This window comes from Tupaia chinensis, unplaced genomic scaffold (genome assembly GCF_000334495.1).
Source record: "Tupaia chinensis unplaced genomic scaffold, TupChi_1.0 Scaffold144346_1, whole genome shotgun sequence".
Lineage (NCBI taxonomy): Eukaryota > Metazoa > Chordata > Mammalia > Scandentia > Tupaiidae > Tupaia > Tupaia belangeri.
The window spans coordinates 4832196-4851070 of NW_006204205.1; the positions used below are offsets into that span (position 1 = coordinate 4832196).

An 18875-nucleotide genomic window follows, 5' to 3' on the forward strand; every position below is an offset into this window, starting at 1 on the left:
ATTGCAGCGTGACCATCCCCCCGGGGGGTGATTTCTCGCTTTCTGTCTCTATGTCTCTCTCTGTCTGGCGAGCGCACGCGCCCTATAGCGAAAATCTCTCCAAAAAAAAAAAGTAACATGACTTTTTTGTGTGTGTGTGTGTGTGGAGAGGTTTTTGCTATCGGGCGCGTGTACTCGCCAAAAAGAGAGAGACAGAGAGATAGAAAGCGAGAAATCACCCCCTGGGGGGATGGTCACGCTGCAGTCCCTTCTCCTCCATTCTCTTCTTGGGATCTTGGGCATACATGCACACCTGTCCAGCATGAGTTTAAGCCACTGGGTCCAGGAATCGAACCACGGTCGGCTACATGGGAGTTCAGCAACATAACCATTACGCCAACTGTTGGTCCCCAAAAGTAACATGACATAATTAAACCAGTAGCTGCATAGGAACTGCTCTATAAGCTTGTTACATTTGACATAACGTCATTGTTTGGTTTCATGCTAAGCAAAGGTCATCAAATGTGAATTTATTTGTGTCATCCAAGTTTGCATGAAAGTATTTTACATTTAACATTGCCAAAGTAAGATCTTGGACTTTTTAATTTTTTTAATGAAATGATTGTGTTTTGGTGAAAATTAATCCTTATACCTTATTGATAAGACAGTATATGTGAAGGACTCTGATGTTACTAAAGTTCAGATGCTGTGTATGCCCTTCTCCCTATTCCTTTTCCACCTTAGACGCTTACCTTAGCATATTGCTAATAGCGCCATGCCATGTAACATCATCCTGACTTACGCCAACCTGTACAGTTTTAGAAGTTTTCTAATTTGATCAGTTGTGAAGATGTGCCTGTTTTCTTTATGTGATTAAAAACAAACTGATCCAGGGCCAGCAGGTGGTGTGGTGGTTCAGGCACTAGACTCCCACATGGCCAACTTCAGTTCAAGTCCTGGACCTGGAGGCTTGCTTTCTCACTTTCTCTCTCTCTCTAGTCAAATTAAAAATAAGAATAATAATAAATAATATTAAATATTATTGGGGGGGGAGGAGTTTTTGCTATAGGGTGCGTGCACTCTCCAGAAAGACAGAGAGAGAGAGAGAGAGAGAGACAGAAAGTGAGAAATTACCCCCGAGGGGAGGGGGGGATGGCTACGCTGCAATCCCTTCTCCTCCATTCTCCTCTCAGGATCTCTGGCACTCACATACATGCACCCGGCATGAGTTTATGCCACCGGATCCGGGACTTGAACCTCAATTGACTACATAGGAGTCCAGCAACATAGCTGTTATGCCATCTGCTGGTTCCAATAAAATGAAATCTTAAAAAATATACAAACCAAACAAGGTTTTTAAAATAATAATTCTGAAGCAGTGAGTGATTATAATCTCATTTTGACTTAGAATCCCTGGAGATTTGCCTTTTTTAAAAAAAACAAAAACAAAAACATTGAATTATTATAGCCTAGATTTCTGCACTTAATAAAATGTGGTTTTTGGTAATGACAACATTATTGTTGAGTTATACAGGCTATAACATTATTTGCTTTCAGCAGCGAGTACTTGGAAAGAGTAGAGCTTTTAAATAAGGCATTAAAAAAAGGAGCAATGATAAATAGCAGTTTTTAAAATTGTAACTTTCATTGTGAGTTAGTCACATGAAAATATATAACATTTTAGTGACCTTTGTCTTAACTAATTGGTATATATTAGAGCAGGAAAAGACAGCTTTAATAGCAAACTATATGGACTCATAAAATTTAAATAGCTATTTATTATTACTGTATTTAAATTAACATAGCTTGGTTAATGCAAGCAATAATAATTTTAAAGATTTTTTAAGGGTTTATTTATTTTTTGAGTGAGTGTGACAACACCTTTGAGTGGGTTTTGATGCCATGATTGGCCCCCAGCCTCAGCAGTCCCAGATCATGGCAGGTGCATGCACGGGTACTCAGGAAAGTCACTGGATGCAAACCTAGAGCCTTTTCCCAGGTGAGTCAACCTTATAGAGTGGTTGCATTTTACCACTGTGCCAAGAAATAATAATTCTAGTCAAAATAATGGTGGATTTAGACTCATTATAGCAAAAATGAGCTTATAAGAGTAGTCTCTTGAGTAATTTAGGTTTACATTGCCAAGTAAAATTTACACCAATTTAAAACAAATGAAAGAAAGAAAAAGAAAACATACTTGACCATTAAATTATTCTGGCCTAATCTCTGTGGTTCAGTCAGTAACAGATCAGACTGCAGAGGTGGAAGCGACATACTGACCTCAGTTTGAATCCCAGTGTGGATCACACAGTGGCACAGTGGTAAAATGCATGAAACAGTCTAATGTAGCAAGGTTCATGATTCAAGTCTGGAGACCTCTCTGAATATGCTGGGCAGTCATATACCAATAATCTGGGGGCTGGTGGAGACTGGGGGTGGATTGTGGTATCAAGACCCTGTTGAGGATGCTGTCTGTCTTTCTGTCTCTTGCTCATGGAAGAAATACATGCCCCTCCCCCCCAAAAAATGAAAAAAAAAAAAAAGAAGAAGAAAAGAATAACTTTAAATCAGGAGTTCTTTGAAAACAAGACATTCTGCCAGAAGTCCTGGATAACACCTCCTGGCCACGCCAAGCTGGCTCTGGGCACTGTGCACATTGGCTTTCCTCCTCTTCCTTATCTGGGGCAGCTCTGGTAGCCTTGAAGACTCTGAACCCCAGGTCTGAGGTAGCCTAAGCCCGGCAGTGCTTGCGATCAACATCAGTGCAATGAGGGGGGCTGCAGGATGTGCTGAAGAACAACTTGGGGCCTAAGGGCACCATGAAGATGCTTATTTCTGGCTGACAATGTGTTGCTTCATGAAATACAAATTTAACACCCAACTGCCTTTTAAATAACAAAAGTTGCAACAGCCCAGGATGACATAACTGGTGATGGTACTACTTCCAGTGTCCTCATCGTTGGAGATATGCTGAAAAAGGCACATCTCTACATTTCTGAAAGTCTTCATCTCAGAATAATCACCAAAGGATTTTAAACTGCAAAGGAGAAGACCCTTAGTTTTAAGAATAAGTCGAAGTAAGCAGAGAAATGGACAGGGAAAAACTTAAAGCTGTGGCCAGAATGTCTCTTCATCCTGGGACCAGCATTTAGTGTAATGGCTATGTCTCTGGACTCCCATGTAGTCGACTGCGGTTTGAGTCCTGGACCTGGTGTGTATGCGTGCCTAAGATCCCAAGAGGAGAATGGAGAAGAGATTGCGGTGTGGCCATTCCCCCTGGGGGGTGATTTCTCGCTTTCTGTCTCTCTGTCTCTGTCTGTTTTTCTGGTGAGCGCACGTGCCCTATAGCAAAAACCTTTCCATAAAAAGAAAAAAAAGAATGTCTCTTCGTCCCAAAATTTATGCTGAACTTGCAGATATCTTAACAGAGGCCATAGTGGACTCCATTTGGCCATTAAAAAGCAAGATGAACCTATTGACCTCTTTATGGTTGAGATCATGGAGATGAAACATAAATCTGAAACTGATAGAAGCTTCTTAATCAGAGGGCTTGTTTTCTGGACCATGGGGCATGACATCCTGATAATGAAAAAAAGTGCAGAAGATGTGTATATCCTCACAAGCAGTATGTTGTTAGAATATGAAAAAACAGAAGTGAATTCTGGCTTTGTTTTTACAAGGGTGCAGAAGAAAGAGAAAAACTAGTAAACACTAAAAGGAAATTCATTGAAGATAGAGTTAAAAAAATAATAACTGAAAAAAAAATGCCTGTGGTGATTCAGATAAAGGATTTGTTGTTGCTAATCAAAAAGGAATTACCCCCCTTTCCTTAAACACATTTGCAGAAGAAAAGCATCATAGTTCTGTATAGAGCTAAAAGGAGAAATATGGAGAGGCTGACTCTTGCTTCCAGTAGCTCTAAATTCTTTTGATATCCTAAATCCTGATTGCTTGGGACATGTAGGACTTGTGTATGAGTACACATTGGGAGAAGAGAAGTTCACCTTTATTTAGAAATGTAACAATCCTTATTCTGTTACGTTATTGGTCAAAGGACTGAACAAGCATACACTCATTCAAAGATGCAATAAGAGATGGTTTTAAGGGCTGTCAAAAATGCTATTGATGATGGCTGTGTGGTTACGGGTCCTGGTGCAGTAGAAGTGGATGTGGCAGAAACCCTGATTAAACATAAGTCAAGTATAAAGGGCAGGACCCAGCTTTGGAGTCCACATATTTGCGGATCCATTACTCATTATTCCTAAAGTTCTTGCTTAGAATTCTGGTTTTGACCTTCAGGAAACATTCGTTGAAAATTCAACCAGAACATGGGACCAGCAGTTAGCGTAATGGCTATGTCACTGGACTCCCACGTAGTCGACCGCGGTTCCCGTCCTGGACCCGGTGGCTTAAAACTCATGCTGGGCGCGTGTGCGTGCGTGCCCAAGATCCCGAGAGGAGAATGGAGGAGAAGGGATTGCAGCGTGGCCATCTCCCCTGGGGGTGATTTCTCACTTTCTGTCTCTCTCTCTCTCTCTCTGTCTGTCTGGCGAGCGCACGCGCCCTATAGCAAAAACCTCTAAAAAAAAAACAATTCAAGCAGAACATTCAGAATCAGGTCAACTTGTATGTGTAGACTTGAACACAGGTGAGCCAATGTTAGCAGCAGAAGTAGACATATTGGGATAACTATCGTGTAAAGAAACAACTTCTTCACTCTTGCACTGTGATTGCCATCAACATTCTCCTGTTGATGGATCATGCAAGCTGGAATGTCTTCTCTAAAAGGCTAAATTAAAGCTTCCCTGTCTCTTCACAATTTTTAAGACTCTACAGAGTGATCTGGAGGAATATGGCTATCGGACTTTTGTCCAGGCTTCAAATAATATTCAAAGGAATTTTCCTTTCCCATATGATAAAAAACGAGAACATTTTTATGGCATCTATTCAAATTCTGGAGTTGCGAAATGAATAATTACAGTATTTTTAAAAATTGCACTGAAGTATAAACAAACCAACTCCTTTTTACCCAGTGAACAGCATGCTTGCTTTCAGCTAAAGTGACATAAAATTACATGATAAGCATATGTTATTTACCATATTATTAAATATTCCTTGAAAAACGAATTTTAATTGCTTAATAATTTCTTATTGATTACTTTAAAATACCCAACAGATCTCAGTTCCTAAGCATTGTATTTAGAATTTTTTCCTAATAGGAGTTAATAATTTAAGATTTTGGGGACCAGCAGTTAGCGTAATGGCTATGTTGCGGGACTCCTACATAGTCGACCGCGGTTTGCGTCCTGGACCCGGTGGCTTAAAACTCATGCCGGGCACGTGTGCGTGCGTGCCCGAGATCCCAAGAGGAGAATGGAGGAGAAGGGATTGCGGCATGGCCATCCCCCCAGGGGGTGATTTCTCGCTTTCTGTCTCTATGTCTCTCTCTGTCTGGCAAGCGCACGCGCCCTATAGCGAAAACCTCTCCAAAAAAAATCTTTTTTTGAAAGCATCCCCATTGTCCTTAGTATCAATTCCTATGAATAAAATTGGACCTTTCATGCTTTTGAAATAGCTAAATTGTTCCCCTAGAAAAGTTCAGTTGTAGGAGATAGGAAGACAAATGAACTACACTAGTAGGAGTTGAGGGAGCTCCAAATATCACATGACAAAAATAGAAATGGAGGTCCTGGTAAAAAATGGCTGAGAGCATGATGACTAAGGGCTACTATGGTTATTAGGTGAAATGTGAGATTTTAAAGCCTGACCATATTTTCAAGCCTCTGAGCTTTTTGCTTCTGCAAAATATCTATAACCCTTTAGTGTCCTTTTTCCCCCAACCCAAATTATTATTCTCTCCTATGTTTCCACAAAATTGTTTTATACAATTGGAATATCTCTACAGTCCATGAAAGTGAAGTTGTTGTGTGTTACCAAGCTTGCATTTTGATTGCTCAACAGTTGACTACAGTGAGTGTGCAATAAATACTAAGTTGAAACTTTAAAAAATAGAAAGAAAAGAAAAAAAGACATTCTAATGTTTTGAATAATTTTTTTATTATTGTTGTGGAAAGGACACTTACTATATCCTCTTAAATTTTTGGTTGCACAATATTGTTGACTATTTGTAGTGTTGTACAGCAAAACTCTAGAACTTATTTGAATTGTTTTATTGAAACTTAATATCACTTGATTTGTAACTCCTCATTTCTCTCTACCCACCTCAAAACCCTAACCAGCATTCTATTCTTTGTGTCTAAGATTTTGTGATTGTTTTGGAGATCTCTTTTTAAGTAGAATATTATAGGATTTGTCTTTCTGTGACTGGTTTATTTTATTTATCATTATGTTCTTAAGATTTAACAGTATAGGGAACAGCAGATGGCGTAATGTTTTTGTCATTGGGTTCCTTTGAAGTAGTCCATGATTTGAGTCCTGTACCCAGTGGCTTAAAACTCATGCCAGGCACTTGTGTATGTGCATGCCCAAAATGCTGAGAGGAGAATGGAGAAGGGATTGCAGTGTGGCTATCCCTGCTGGGGGGTGTTTTCTCACTTTCTGGCTCCATTTCTGTGGAGAGTACGTGCACCCTATAGCAAAAACCTCTCTTAGAGATTTAACAATGTTGTCACATATTGCAGAATTTCCTTCTTTTTAAAGGCCGAGTGGTATTTCATTGTATGTATTCATAGGCTTATGTTACGTAACAGGGGAGTGTGTTTTGAGAAATGCATAGTTAGATGATTTCGTTGTCATGCAAACATCATAGAGCATAATTTAATGTGTAGCCTAATACGCATCTAGGCTATATGGCATAATCTAAGTGACCACTGTTGTAAATGCAGTTCTTTGTTGACCAAAACATTATGTGGTATGACGCTACCACATTTTCCCAATCCATTAGTCTTCCAGTGGACATTTAGAGTTGTTTCCACATCATGTTTGTTGTGAATAGTGTTGAAATGAACATAGGTATATTAGTGTCTCTTTGAAATCTTGATCTGAGGGGGCCTGCAGGTGGTGTGGTAGTTAAGGATGCTGAACTCCCACATAGCCAACTGTGGTTTAAGTCCCAGGCCCGGCAGCTTGCTTTCTCATTTTTTCTCTCTCTCTCATTCTTTTGTTCTTGCTGTCTCTCTGGTCAAATTAAAAATAAATAAGTAAATAAATAAATAAATAAATAAAGTTAAATAAAATATTTCAGAAAAGAAACCCTGTTGTCAGTTCTTTTGCATAAATGCTCAGCAATTATGATTGCTAGATCATATGGTAATTCTATTTTTAATTTTTAGAGGAATTGGTAATGCTTTTTTTTTTTAACAGATGTACCATTTTGCATTCTCACCAACAATGTGCAAGGTTTCCAATTTCTCTACATCTTGCTGACATTTTTTTAATAGTAGCCAGCCTGACAGGTGTATCTCATTGTTTTTTCCTTAATTATTAATTAATTTATTATTTATTAATAATTTTTAAAAAATAATAAAGGAGTGTGTGCTCACTGGGGGTAAGGAGTGGAGAGAGTTGAGAAAGCACTTTTCTAATGTTAATAACACTGAGAATTTTTTCACATACCTGTTGGTCATTTGTGTCTCTTCTTTGGAGAAATGTCTGCTAGAGTTCTTAGTCCTTCTTAAAGTTGGATTATTAAGTTTTTTTACTATAGAGTTGTAGGGAAGGAGTTCCTCAAATATTTTGGAGATTATACTCCAGTCAGATATTTGGTTTGCAAATATTTTCTTCTATTCCATAGGTTGCTATTTCACCCTCTTGATTGTTTCCTTTGCTGTACAGAAGCTTGTCCACTTCGATGTAGTCGTGGTTTTCTTTCTTTCTTTTTAATTTTTCTTTTGTTTCTTGTGCTTTTGGTCATATTTATAAAGTTACTGCCAAAACCAATGTTATGAAGCTTTCAAAACCTTGTGTTTTCTTCTAGGATTTTATAGTTTTGGATCTTACATTTAAGTCTTTGATCTACTGTGAGTTAATTTTTGTGTATGATGTTAAAGATCCTGTTTCATTCTTTTGCATGTGGATATTCAGTTTTTCCAAAAGCATTTGTTGAAGAGACTGCCTTTTTATTTATTCTTAATACCTGTTTTGATTATTGTAGCTTTGTAATGTAATCTGAAGTCAGAAAGTGTGATATGTCCAACTTGGTTTTTCTTTCTCAAGGTTGATTTGGATATTTGTGATCTTTTGTGCTTTCATATGAATTTTAGAATGTTTTTTTATTTTCTTAAAAAAAATACCACTAGGATTTTGATAGGGATTATATTGAATCTGTAGATTAGAAATTAGTCTTTAAAAACACAAAGAAACACAAAATAGGGATCAGTAGGTTGCGTGGTGCTAAAGACACTGGACTTCCACATCAGTGACCTTGGTTTGAGTCCCAGAACCAGCAGCTTGAAAATTACACTGGATGTGAATGTGTGTGTGTATGTGTGCCCGAAATCCTGAGTGGAGATGGGGGGAAGGTAATTTCAGTATAGCCACCCCTCCTGGGGGCTGATTTTTCACTTTCCTTCTCTCTCTCTTTGTCTCTCCAGCAAGCACATGTTCCCTATGGTAAAAACCTGAATAAATAAATAACACAAAAAATAGGTATAAATAGATATAATAACCAACCCAAATAGGTCTCTTTTCTACAAGAATAGTAAAAATTCTTCTACATGTTCAGTGAATTCTGCTTATTATCTGTTCAGGAGAAATAATTGCGTATGTATAATATATGATTGCTAGTACATATCCGAGCATTATTTATAGTAGTAAAAACATTGGAGTGACCTAACTGCTCATCATCTATAAAGACAATTGGCAGAGAAACTCTGGAGCATTTTCTTTTTTTCTTTCTTTCTTTGTTTTAGTTTTTTTGCCACAGGGTGTGTGTGTTTGCCAGAGAGAGAGAGACAGTGATAGGGAAAGTGAGAAATCACTCCCAGGGGATGATCATGCCACAATCCCTTCTTCTCCATTCTCTGGTATTTTGGGCATGCATGCACATGGACCTGATGTGATTTTAGAGCCTCCAGGTCCCAGACTTGAACTGCAGATTGCCATATGGGAGTCCAATACCTTAATCACTGTGCCACCTGCTAGCCCCAACTCTGGGGTATTTTTATACATTAAAATACTGTGGAACTTCTAGAAGAAATGAATTAAATCTTTGTGTAACAATATGGCTTTACAAGACATTGTAAAATAAAGAACATCAAGTTTCAAAAAAGTATATACAATGTAGGATTAAAATGTTTAATGTAGAGTAAAAATGCCAAAGGACTTTTTAATAAAAACCAATATTTGAAATAGTAATAAAGTTTTAGATTCTACAGTTTTGTTAATGTTGTAATTACTGCTTAGGGTTCTCGGTGCTCTTCTGATGCCAATATGCTTGGAGAGATGATGTTTGGCTCAGTAGCCATGAGCTACAAAGGATCCACTTTAAAAATTCATCAGATCCGGTGAGAAGTTTTTGATTCTTGTAAATGAATATTTTTAGATATTCAATTTTTTTGTAGTTGAGAGAATTTCATATGATCTGTGCTCACATTCAACATGTTAGGTAATTCATGATATTCTTCTATTATAAAGACATTTTATAGCTCTTAGAACTCTTCAGTGAAGTTCCTATAATTTAGAGACTTTTATTTATAATAAACCAAAAAGGTCATTGTATTTTAGTTTTGATCTCTGATCTTCTTTTTTTTTTCATAGTTCTCCTCCACAGCTTCTGCTCAGTGAAGTTTTTACTGCACGGACTGGTAGCAGTATCTTTTTTTTTCATAGTTCTCCTCCACAGCTCATGCTCAGTAAAGTTTTTACTGCACGGACTGGTAGCAGTATCTGTGGAAGTCTCAATACGTAAGTGCTTGTTGATACAGGGGAACATGTATTAAAGACGTGTGAAGTATGAAAGCTTAACAAACTGCTTTTAGAATTGCAGTACAAATTTAGATTTAATACCTTTTCTTAAGTTTGAAAGTTCATGGAGGCCAGATTATCTTGGTGTTTAGTTGAAAAACAGGACATGTAGTTTCCATTTCTTTAGCTCTCTATAAGCTGTAAGTAAAATGTTGAATGCATTTCCGTCTTAGGTTAATAATGTTAATTTTCAGTTTTGCAATGCCATGCTGAGTTAGCATCTGTAGGGTTGTGTGCTTCGGTTTTCATATCCCCTGTAGAATTAACCCTGTAGATAGGAGTGGCTGAGTCAGCCGTATGGGTATAATATATAATATATATACTATATTATAATAGCTACAGAAGTAGTGTGAGCTGTTGCTGCCAAGATTAGAATAGTGAAGCTGAAATGAGGGAAGGTGTCAGGTACATTGTCCATGTACTAAAATCTACTTAAGTAAGTACTTGGACTAGGACTAGGCAATAGTAGACCCCAGAGATACCATAGCAGAATAGGGCTCATTGGCTAACCAGAGTCCCTGGGGATAAGCCAAGGCCTAACACATCAGGAAGTAGTAAGTAGTACTCTGATTTACAGAAATTCTGTTGAACTTCCTTTAATCGCTAATGCCTTAAAAAGACTTCTGTTTGTTTTTTTTTTTTTTTTTTGAGGACATAAGGAGTTGTACTAGCCGAATTCCTAATGCCCATAGCTCTTTTTTATTTCTTTTAGGAAGAGAAGGAAAGGGGGAGATTTTCTTTTTTCTTTTCTTTTCTTTCTTTTCCTTTTTTTTTTTTTTTTTGAGAGGTTTTTCGCTATAGGGCGCGTGCGCTCGCCAGACAGACAGAGACAGAATCCGAGAAATCACCCCCCGGGGGGATGGCCACACCGCAATCCCTTCTCCTCTGTTCTCCTCTCGGGATCTTGGGCATGCTTGCACACGCGCCCGGCGTGAGTTTTAAGCCACTGGGTCCATTGATGCAAACCGCGGTTGGGAGTCCAGCGACATAGCCATTACGCTAACTGCTGGTCCCCAGCAGGGGATTTTCTTTAAAAATTTTGGAAACTTGAAAAAAATCTTGATGCCAACAATTTTTTTTTTCCTTTCATTCTTGACAGAGCAAGCACGTAAGAAGAAATAGGGAGAGGGAGGGGAGGAAGGGAGAAGAGAAGGAGAAAGCACCTCCCAATAGGGCCTGGTTACGCTGTAGTACTTTTTCCTCCAATTCTCCATCCTGTCAAGGTCCTGAGCACATGCTCTCGTTCCCAGCACATGGTAGGGATTTGAACCTTAGTTGGTCATGTGGAATCCTACCTCCTCTGCCTTTAGCTAATGCACTACAGGAGTGATCCTGCCAAAAATGTTAACTCAAAAGTGTAATACTTGAGTAGAAATTAAAGGTCCTGTATTAGAATGACTGGTTTAAGGTATAATCACCTCAGTTTTTTTATCTTTTCTAAGGTCTAACCAATCATTCTTTTTTTCCTAAATAATTATTTATTTTATTTATTATTATTATTATTTTTTTTTTTTTAAATTTGACCAGAGGGAGACAGAGGGTAAGAGTGAGAGAGAGAGGAAGTGAGAAAGCAAGCCACCAGATTCAGGACTCAAACCCTGGTTAACCAAGTGGGAGTGTCCAGCGCCTTAACCACCACGCCACCTGCTGGTCCCCACTAACCAATAATTCTTATAATCTCTAGAAAGGTTACTTTGTCCTAAAAGCATAAAGTGATTTTATTTTTGCTCTGAAAGATTTACTAAAGTAAGAGGCCATTTTTAAATTTTTAATTTATTTAAGTTGCCCGAGGGTACATGCTTGCCAGAGAGAGAAACAGAAACAGAGAGAAGGGAGAGTTAGCACTCTGCAATGGGGCATGATTACATTGCAATCTTTTTTCCTCCATTTCTTCATCCTCTTGCATTTCTTCATTGTCATGGGATTCTGGGCATACATGCACAGGCACTCACTGTGCCTTTCAAACTACTGAGGCTGGGAATTAGATCATGGTCGGCCATGTGGGCTATGGCTTCCCTTAACCACAGGCCAGAAGTATGGGTCTAACTTTTCTTTCTTTTCTTTTTTCTTTTTTTGCAGTGTGTCACTTGCACTTGTCAGAGAAAGACAGAGGGGGACAGAGAGAATCATCCCCTATGGAGATGGCCACGCTGCAAACCCATTTCCTCCCTTCTCCTGTCAGGATTTTGGGCACACGTGTCCAACATGATTTTCAAGCCACCAGATTCAGGACTCAAACTGCAGTTGGCCTTATGGGAATCTGTCACCTTAACTGTCATACTACCTGCTGGCCCCCAGCCTGGCCATTTTTAATATGTATACTAAAGATGGTTTTTGGATATTTGGTTGATTTTTCTTCTCTTTCTCCATCTCCCTGTCTTTTTTATTTTTTTAAAGAATTACTATTTTTATTTATTATTATTATTATTATTATTAATATTATTATTATTATTTAACCACCAAGCCACCTCTGGTCCCCATCTCCCTGTCTTTTTCCTGTACCTTCTCTTCCTCCTCTTTTCCTCCTTTTTTTATGTGGCAGATGTTAAGAAAGTATTTTCAGATCCAAAATATGAGAGAAAATCTTTGTAGTTTAAATCAGGGTCAGTGACTTTTTTCTGTAAAAGGCTAGATATATTTTTGGCTTTGTGAGCCAGGCAGTGTGTTGTAGGTATTCAGTGCTACCATTGTAGTATAGAAACAGCAATAGATGATACACAGACAAATGGGCTCAGCTGTTTTCCAATAAAACTTGTGTTTACAAATCATTTCCTACCATAAGTGTGTATTCCCAGTTATAAGGATGAGGTAGGAAGCTCAGAAGTCAGAGTCCAGCCTCAGCAACATAGCTAGAGCCTGCCTCTCAAGAACAAAAACAAGGTAACAAGAAAAATTTCGTAAGAAGAGGCAGCAGGGAGACTGACAGGTGGTGTGGTGATTAAGGCGTGGACTCCCACATGGCTGACCACAGTTCAAGTCCCAGACCTGGCGGCTTGCTTTCTCACTTTCCCTGCTTCTCTTTTTCTCTCTCTCTTTTTCTTTTTCTTCTCTTTTTGTCTCCCTCTCTTTCATGGATGGTCAAATTAAAATAAATAAGTTAAATAATTGTTTTTTAAGAAAGAGAAGAGACAGCAGGCTGGATTTGGTCCCTAGGCTGTAATTTATCAACCCTTTGATTTATAGTACTAATAAACTTATATGTGAAAACTATTTTGTGGCCAGGTGGTTAACAGAGTTAGATCCCAAATGGTTGACTGCATGGTTTGAATCCCAGCCCTGACAACTTGAAAACAGTGCACGTGCGTGTGTGCCCCAAATCCTGACAGGACGGAGAAATAGAGAAGAGATTTCAGTGTGACCGTGCCCTTTAGAGGGTGCTTTCTCTCTCCCTTCCTGTCTCTCTATGTGAGCGCAAGTGCTCTCTAGCAAAATGAACACAAAACAAAACAAAACAAAAACAAAACTGTTGTCTACTTAAATTTCATTGGGATATACAAACAGTTGCCTTTTAAAAAACAAATGAATTTGGAATCTGTTTCTTTCTTCCCCTCCCTAGGTTGCAAGACAGTCTTGAATTCATAAATCAGGACAGCAATACATTAAAGGCTGATAATAACACAGTAATTAATGGACTACTTGGAAATATAGGTAAATGACTCCTTTGATTTTATACATTTAAAAGGTATTAACAGTATAGGAAAGGTTTGAAGGTATTTTATAATTTAGATCTAAGACCAAAGAATTTAAAATACTGTAAGTGGAAAAGGCATTTAAGTTGCAAGTATATATAACATTTGTATTATTTGGAAAACATTTTTTAAAAAATATTTGAGCACAGTATTTGTTTTATATATCAGAAAAGGAGAACTGAAGATATTTCTAATTTCTCTTTATTGTCTTTTGCTTTTAAAGTTGATGCATCTTTGAAAGGTACTGTCATTGATATGAAAAGCCCTTTTTAGCCCTTTTGAATATTTCAGCTGAGGAAGACTTATATTATACTCTCTCAATTTCCTTTTTCTAAACTATCAAAGTAATTAAAAAATGGTCTCATTCTGTTTTTGTGACCTATAATTCAGATGAGCAGATATTCAAAATTTAATATTCCTTAAAAAATTTATTGAATAACAGTGATTTAGTAATTTGGTTAGCTAATAGTCAGTGTTGTTGTTTAAGTTCAATTTTTTAAAGTTGTGATCAATTTTTTTTTTTAATTTATTCTATGAGTAGGAGAGTAAGTGGTACAGTACCCCATAGGGTCTCAGTACCTTGATCCACCCCCAGCCAGCCCTAGATCATGGGCACAAGCTTGCCCAGCATACTCAAGCAGGTCTATGGATACAAACCTGCAACCCTTTTCTGTGTCTGCCTTGCAGAGTGTTAATTTTACTGCCATACCATTGTCTATTCCAAAGTTCAACATTTTAAACATGTTTCCAAAATGTCTGGTCATTTGTCCTAGGGTCCTCACCTAAATTATTGCTGACCATTGCATCATTGGAAAAGTCATGATGTATTTTTTAATGTTTTTCTATTCAAAAATGTGCCATGACTGTAGTAATTCAGGGAGTAGACAGAAATTAGGATAGTATGAATATTTCTCTCATTCCCTGTTTAGTATGAATTTCTATGAGTAATTTCAGTGAATATTTTATTAGTTATAGGGAGGTCTTCAAAAATTTATGGGAAGTGTATGTTAGAGAAAAACTTCGCGTGAATATCTCTTTTTTTTGCACCAAAATAAACTCATATTTCAATTCCATTTTCCTGTAAACCTTTCTGAAATGCTGACATACTGCATTCTATTAATTGCTTTTTATAATTCTTATTTATTCAAATAAGCAACCATTTATTAAGTACTCTTGTGGGCTATTGACACTGTTAAGTGTGTGTATTTTATAAAAATTATATAAAAATTTTATAATGTGTGTGTATTTTATAAAAAATATTTTTACTTTTTTTATTTGATTCTTTCACTGATTTTAATAAAGTAAAAATGTAGAAGTAACTGAACCACTTTCGTTTATAATTTGACATTTTCCAAAACTGAAGGGGTTTATTCTAAAGCTATTCATTTTAATAATACAAATAAAAATGAGTACAATTTATCACTTAAAAAATAAATTATAATATAGAAGTTAAATACACTTATTCTGTTTAAATGTAGAGTAGCAAATGAATCCCTTTAACAAAATACAGACTTTAAATAATGAGCAGCTTTTACTTGCACTCTCCCACCTTAGCTCCCCTTTTAAAGTTTCTTTATTTTTTTCCTCTAGGAGAGGGAGAAGAGAAAAGGGGTATGGGAGAGAGGGAGGGGTGGACAAAGAGTGAGAGAGGATATTGTCAACAGGGTCCCCATACCTTAATTTATCCCCAGGTTCACTAGCTCTGGATCATGGGCACACTGTATGTGTATATTCAGGAAGGTCTCCAAACATGAGCCTGGAACCTTCCCATGCAGGTCAGCCACGCAAAGTGTTGTAATATCGCTGCACTGCTATTTGGCCCTCTTAATAGTCTGTTAATTGTAATACAAAGTTATTTGGACATATTTTCTTAATTTCTTTACATTTCTAGTCAATCAGTCAACAAATACTTATTGAGCACCTGTAATATGCCTAGCATTCTGCTAGGCCCAAAAGCTACCATAGTGGCAAACCTCTGGTTCCTGCCTCAGTGGACTTATAGTTAGTGAGAATTATAAAGGTAAAACAGTTATAGTATACTACAATGAATTCTTGGGTAAGGTTAAAAACAGGGTGTGATAAAAATGAGAAGGACATAATTCAGTTATGGAGAGTCAAGAAAAGCACTTTTGAGAACATAAGACTTAAATGTGAAGGTTTAGCCAGAAGCTGGAGAAAGAAATGTCCTAGGCAGAAGCAATGGTATGTATACAGACTTAGGGACAAAAGATCAGGGAGTATGGAAAGAATGTGAATAAATCAGAGTGGAGTGCAAACTTGGGAGTAAAAGAAATGAAAAGAAATAAAGAATTGAAAAGAACCAGATCACAAAAGGTACTGTGGGCCACACTGAGGAATTTGAACTTATTTATGCTTTGTACAGTTAACACTAAGGAGAGGGTATAATAGTTCCTTTGGGGTGTCAACTTGACTAGACTTAACAAACACCTAGAAAAGTATTACTCTGTATGTGACCATAGGCATGTTGCCAGAAGGATTAATGTGATGCCTAGATGTAGAAGATTATCCCTAAATGTATGTGTACATGAAACAAGGGTCCTGGAGAGTAAGTGTAGAAAAGGAATGGGTCTCTCTCTCTAGAGAGAGAAAGAGAGAGAGAGTAAGATAGACTTCTTCTCATCTCAGATGTCAGAACTTGTCTGCCTTTGGACTCCATGACTCATGCCAATCCCCTCACCCTCACCTGGGTCTCAGGCTTTTATCCTGAGACTGTAAGTTATATCATCAGGTTCCCTGCCTCTGAGGCCTTAGGACCTGGTCTGATCTTCACTACCAGAATCCCAGGATCTCCAACTTGCTGGTGGCCCTTTGTAGGACTTCTCAGCTGCCATAAACACATAATCTTGTGAGCTGATTCCCATAATAAATATTTTATATATACCTGTACATATTCTATTGGTCTGTTTCCAGTATAGTCAAATGATATGATGGTGACCTAGATTATGTTTGTGGGGATAGAGAATTTTGAGAGATTCATTGGGGGAAATAGAATGGACAGGATTAGGTAACTAGATAGAAGAGGTGAAGGAAAAGGGTGAATTGGGGTGACTCTTTGCTATTGGATGTGAATTGCATGGATATTGCTGCTATCCACTGAGGAATAGAAGAAATTAGAATTGATGATTTTAGGATCAAGCATGTTTAATTGGTGGTATTAATGGGATATCCAAGGGAAGATATTCATTATGGTTGGATCAATAGGTGTCTTGTAGTGGTAGCTGCTGTAACATAATAAAAGTGTTAAGATAATCCAAGTTTTGTCTTACTCCTGTAAATTTGAAAAGGTGGTTTCTCAGAGGTGTATACTTTTCTTCTAAGCAGTGTTTCAGAGGTCCAGTTTCCTTCTTCAGGCTTTTCTGTCTTCTACACGTGGGCTCTAAGTTCTTAGTTGCATCAAACCAATGGAAAGATATTGAGTATGGGAGAAGCAATGACCACTTTGTAACCAGCTTGGCTTGAAAGTGATACGCATCTCTGTCATTCCTATTCCATTGGTGGTAACTAATCACAAGGCCTTGCCTACATATAAGGACATTTGAGAAATATGGTTCCTTGTTGAGCAGTTGCTTCCCAGAGACTATATTATAGAAGGGAAAGTGTAACTCTTTGTTTGACAGTCAGCAAATAATGATAATTGAAAACAGAAACAGATGAGATATGACCTAGGAAATGTAATGAATGAGAAGGAAAGATGGTTGAAGATGGAACCCTGGGAAATTCTGACTTTAAAGAAAGGGTAAAAGAAGAGAGGCATACAGAGGAGACTGAGAGAAAAAGCTTTATAGGGAGTGTGTTACAGAAATGAGTGAAAAAAGTTCACAGTGTAATATAATCAGCATCAAATACTGATGTATTGTCATATTGGGTTGTCAGAAAAGTCACGACGTGTTTTTTTTCTGTGCAAAAATGTGTCACGACTTCTCCCAGTGCAAGACAAAAAGTGTGCTTTAAGTTATAGTAAGGCTTTTGGTGGCCTAGGTGAGTAGTTTCAGCAGAGAGAAGAAAAGCCAGAGTTGAGTAGAGATTGGTTTTTGGTCTCAGGATCCCTTTACACACATAGACATTGAAGGCTCCAGAGAACTTTCGTCTTTGTGGCTGTATTTATTGACTTACATTGTATCGGCAATTAAACCTGTGAAAATTGTAAAATATTTGCTAATTCATTAAAAAATAACTAACAACCCCTCTTGTGGTAACACAAATAACACATTTTGTGAAATAACTCTTTTTTTTAAAAGCTATTCATTCATTTATTTTTATTTGACCAGAGAGAGAGAGAGAGAGAGAGAAAGCAAGCCACCGGGTCTGGAACTCAGACTGTGGTCAGCCATGAGGGAGTGTCCAGCACCTTAACCATTAACCACTATGCCACCTGCTATCATGAAATAACTATTTTCAAAGGCAAAATAAGTTTTAGTAACAAGAGTGGAATTATTTTACATTTTCGCAGGTCTCCTTAATTTCTGGCTTAGTAGAAGACAGCTAGATTCCCATTAATAATCCTTTATTCACTCTTTTATGTTACATTATTTTGGTAGACATGTGTCAGGAAATTCCTGTCTTATGCAGATATGTATCAATAGAAGGAAAGTCTCACAGTCTTCCTGAAAGGAACCCCCAGGAATTCTTGGACCTCATTTTGAGAACTGCTGTACTGAAGTATTAGATACATGGAGAAAAGGTGGAAAAGAGTTGAGTATGTTTTAATGGTGATTGAAAAAGGGAGTTATAAGGACGATGAAATTAAAGATGTGATAATTAGTAGAGGGAGATTTAAAAAAAAAAATATTCCAGAAGGCACTTGCATTCATCAGAGAGAGAGAGAGAGAGAGCGCATCCAGATGGGGGTGTGGTCACACCATAATCCCTTTTTCCTTCTTTTCTTCATCTCATTAAGGATTTTGTGTATGCATGCACACTTGAAGGAAACAAAGTCATAGTTTTTCAGGTCACTGGGCCCAGGATTTGAACTGTGGTCACCATGTGGGGATCTGGTTTTCTATGCATTGGCTTAACCACTGTGCTTGGGGCCAGCCTAGTAGAGAAAAGATTTTGAAGAATAAAGGGTAGGGTTCTCATTGCCATAGAATGAACTTTGGAAAGCAGGAAGGACTTTCTTAGGGTTTTTTACTGCTACTCAGCACATCATAAGGCTTGAATGTTTGTTATTACTGCTTACGCAGAAAAGAGACAGGTTTGGGTGAGAATTTTAGTAAGTTTGGAGGTAGAATGGTAGGAAAAGGAGAATTCCAACCAGGTGAA

General features: G+C 37.7%; 1 protein-coding gene and 1 pseudogene across 3 annotated transcripts in view; both read left to right on the forward strand.

Annotated features, from left to right (window-relative positions):
• FNIP1 (folliculin interacting protein 1) overlaps nucleotides 1–18875 on the forward strand; it is a gene marked incomplete at its 5' end in the record, with an annotated part of 96307 nt that overhangs the window by 19399 nt on the left and 58033 nt on the right. For all 3 annotated transcript variants that reach the window (XM_014583572.2, XM_014583574.2, XM_014583573.2), the window contains 3 exon segments: nucleotides 9343–9443; nucleotides 9769–9843; nucleotides 13460–13551. In XM_014583572.2, the coding sequence (XP_014439058.1) occupies nucleotides 9343–9443; nucleotides 9769–9843; nucleotides 13460–13551 (268 nt within the window).
• LOC102472847 (T-complex protein 1 subunit zeta pseudogene) lies at nucleotides 3336–4950 on the forward strand (annotated as a pseudogene).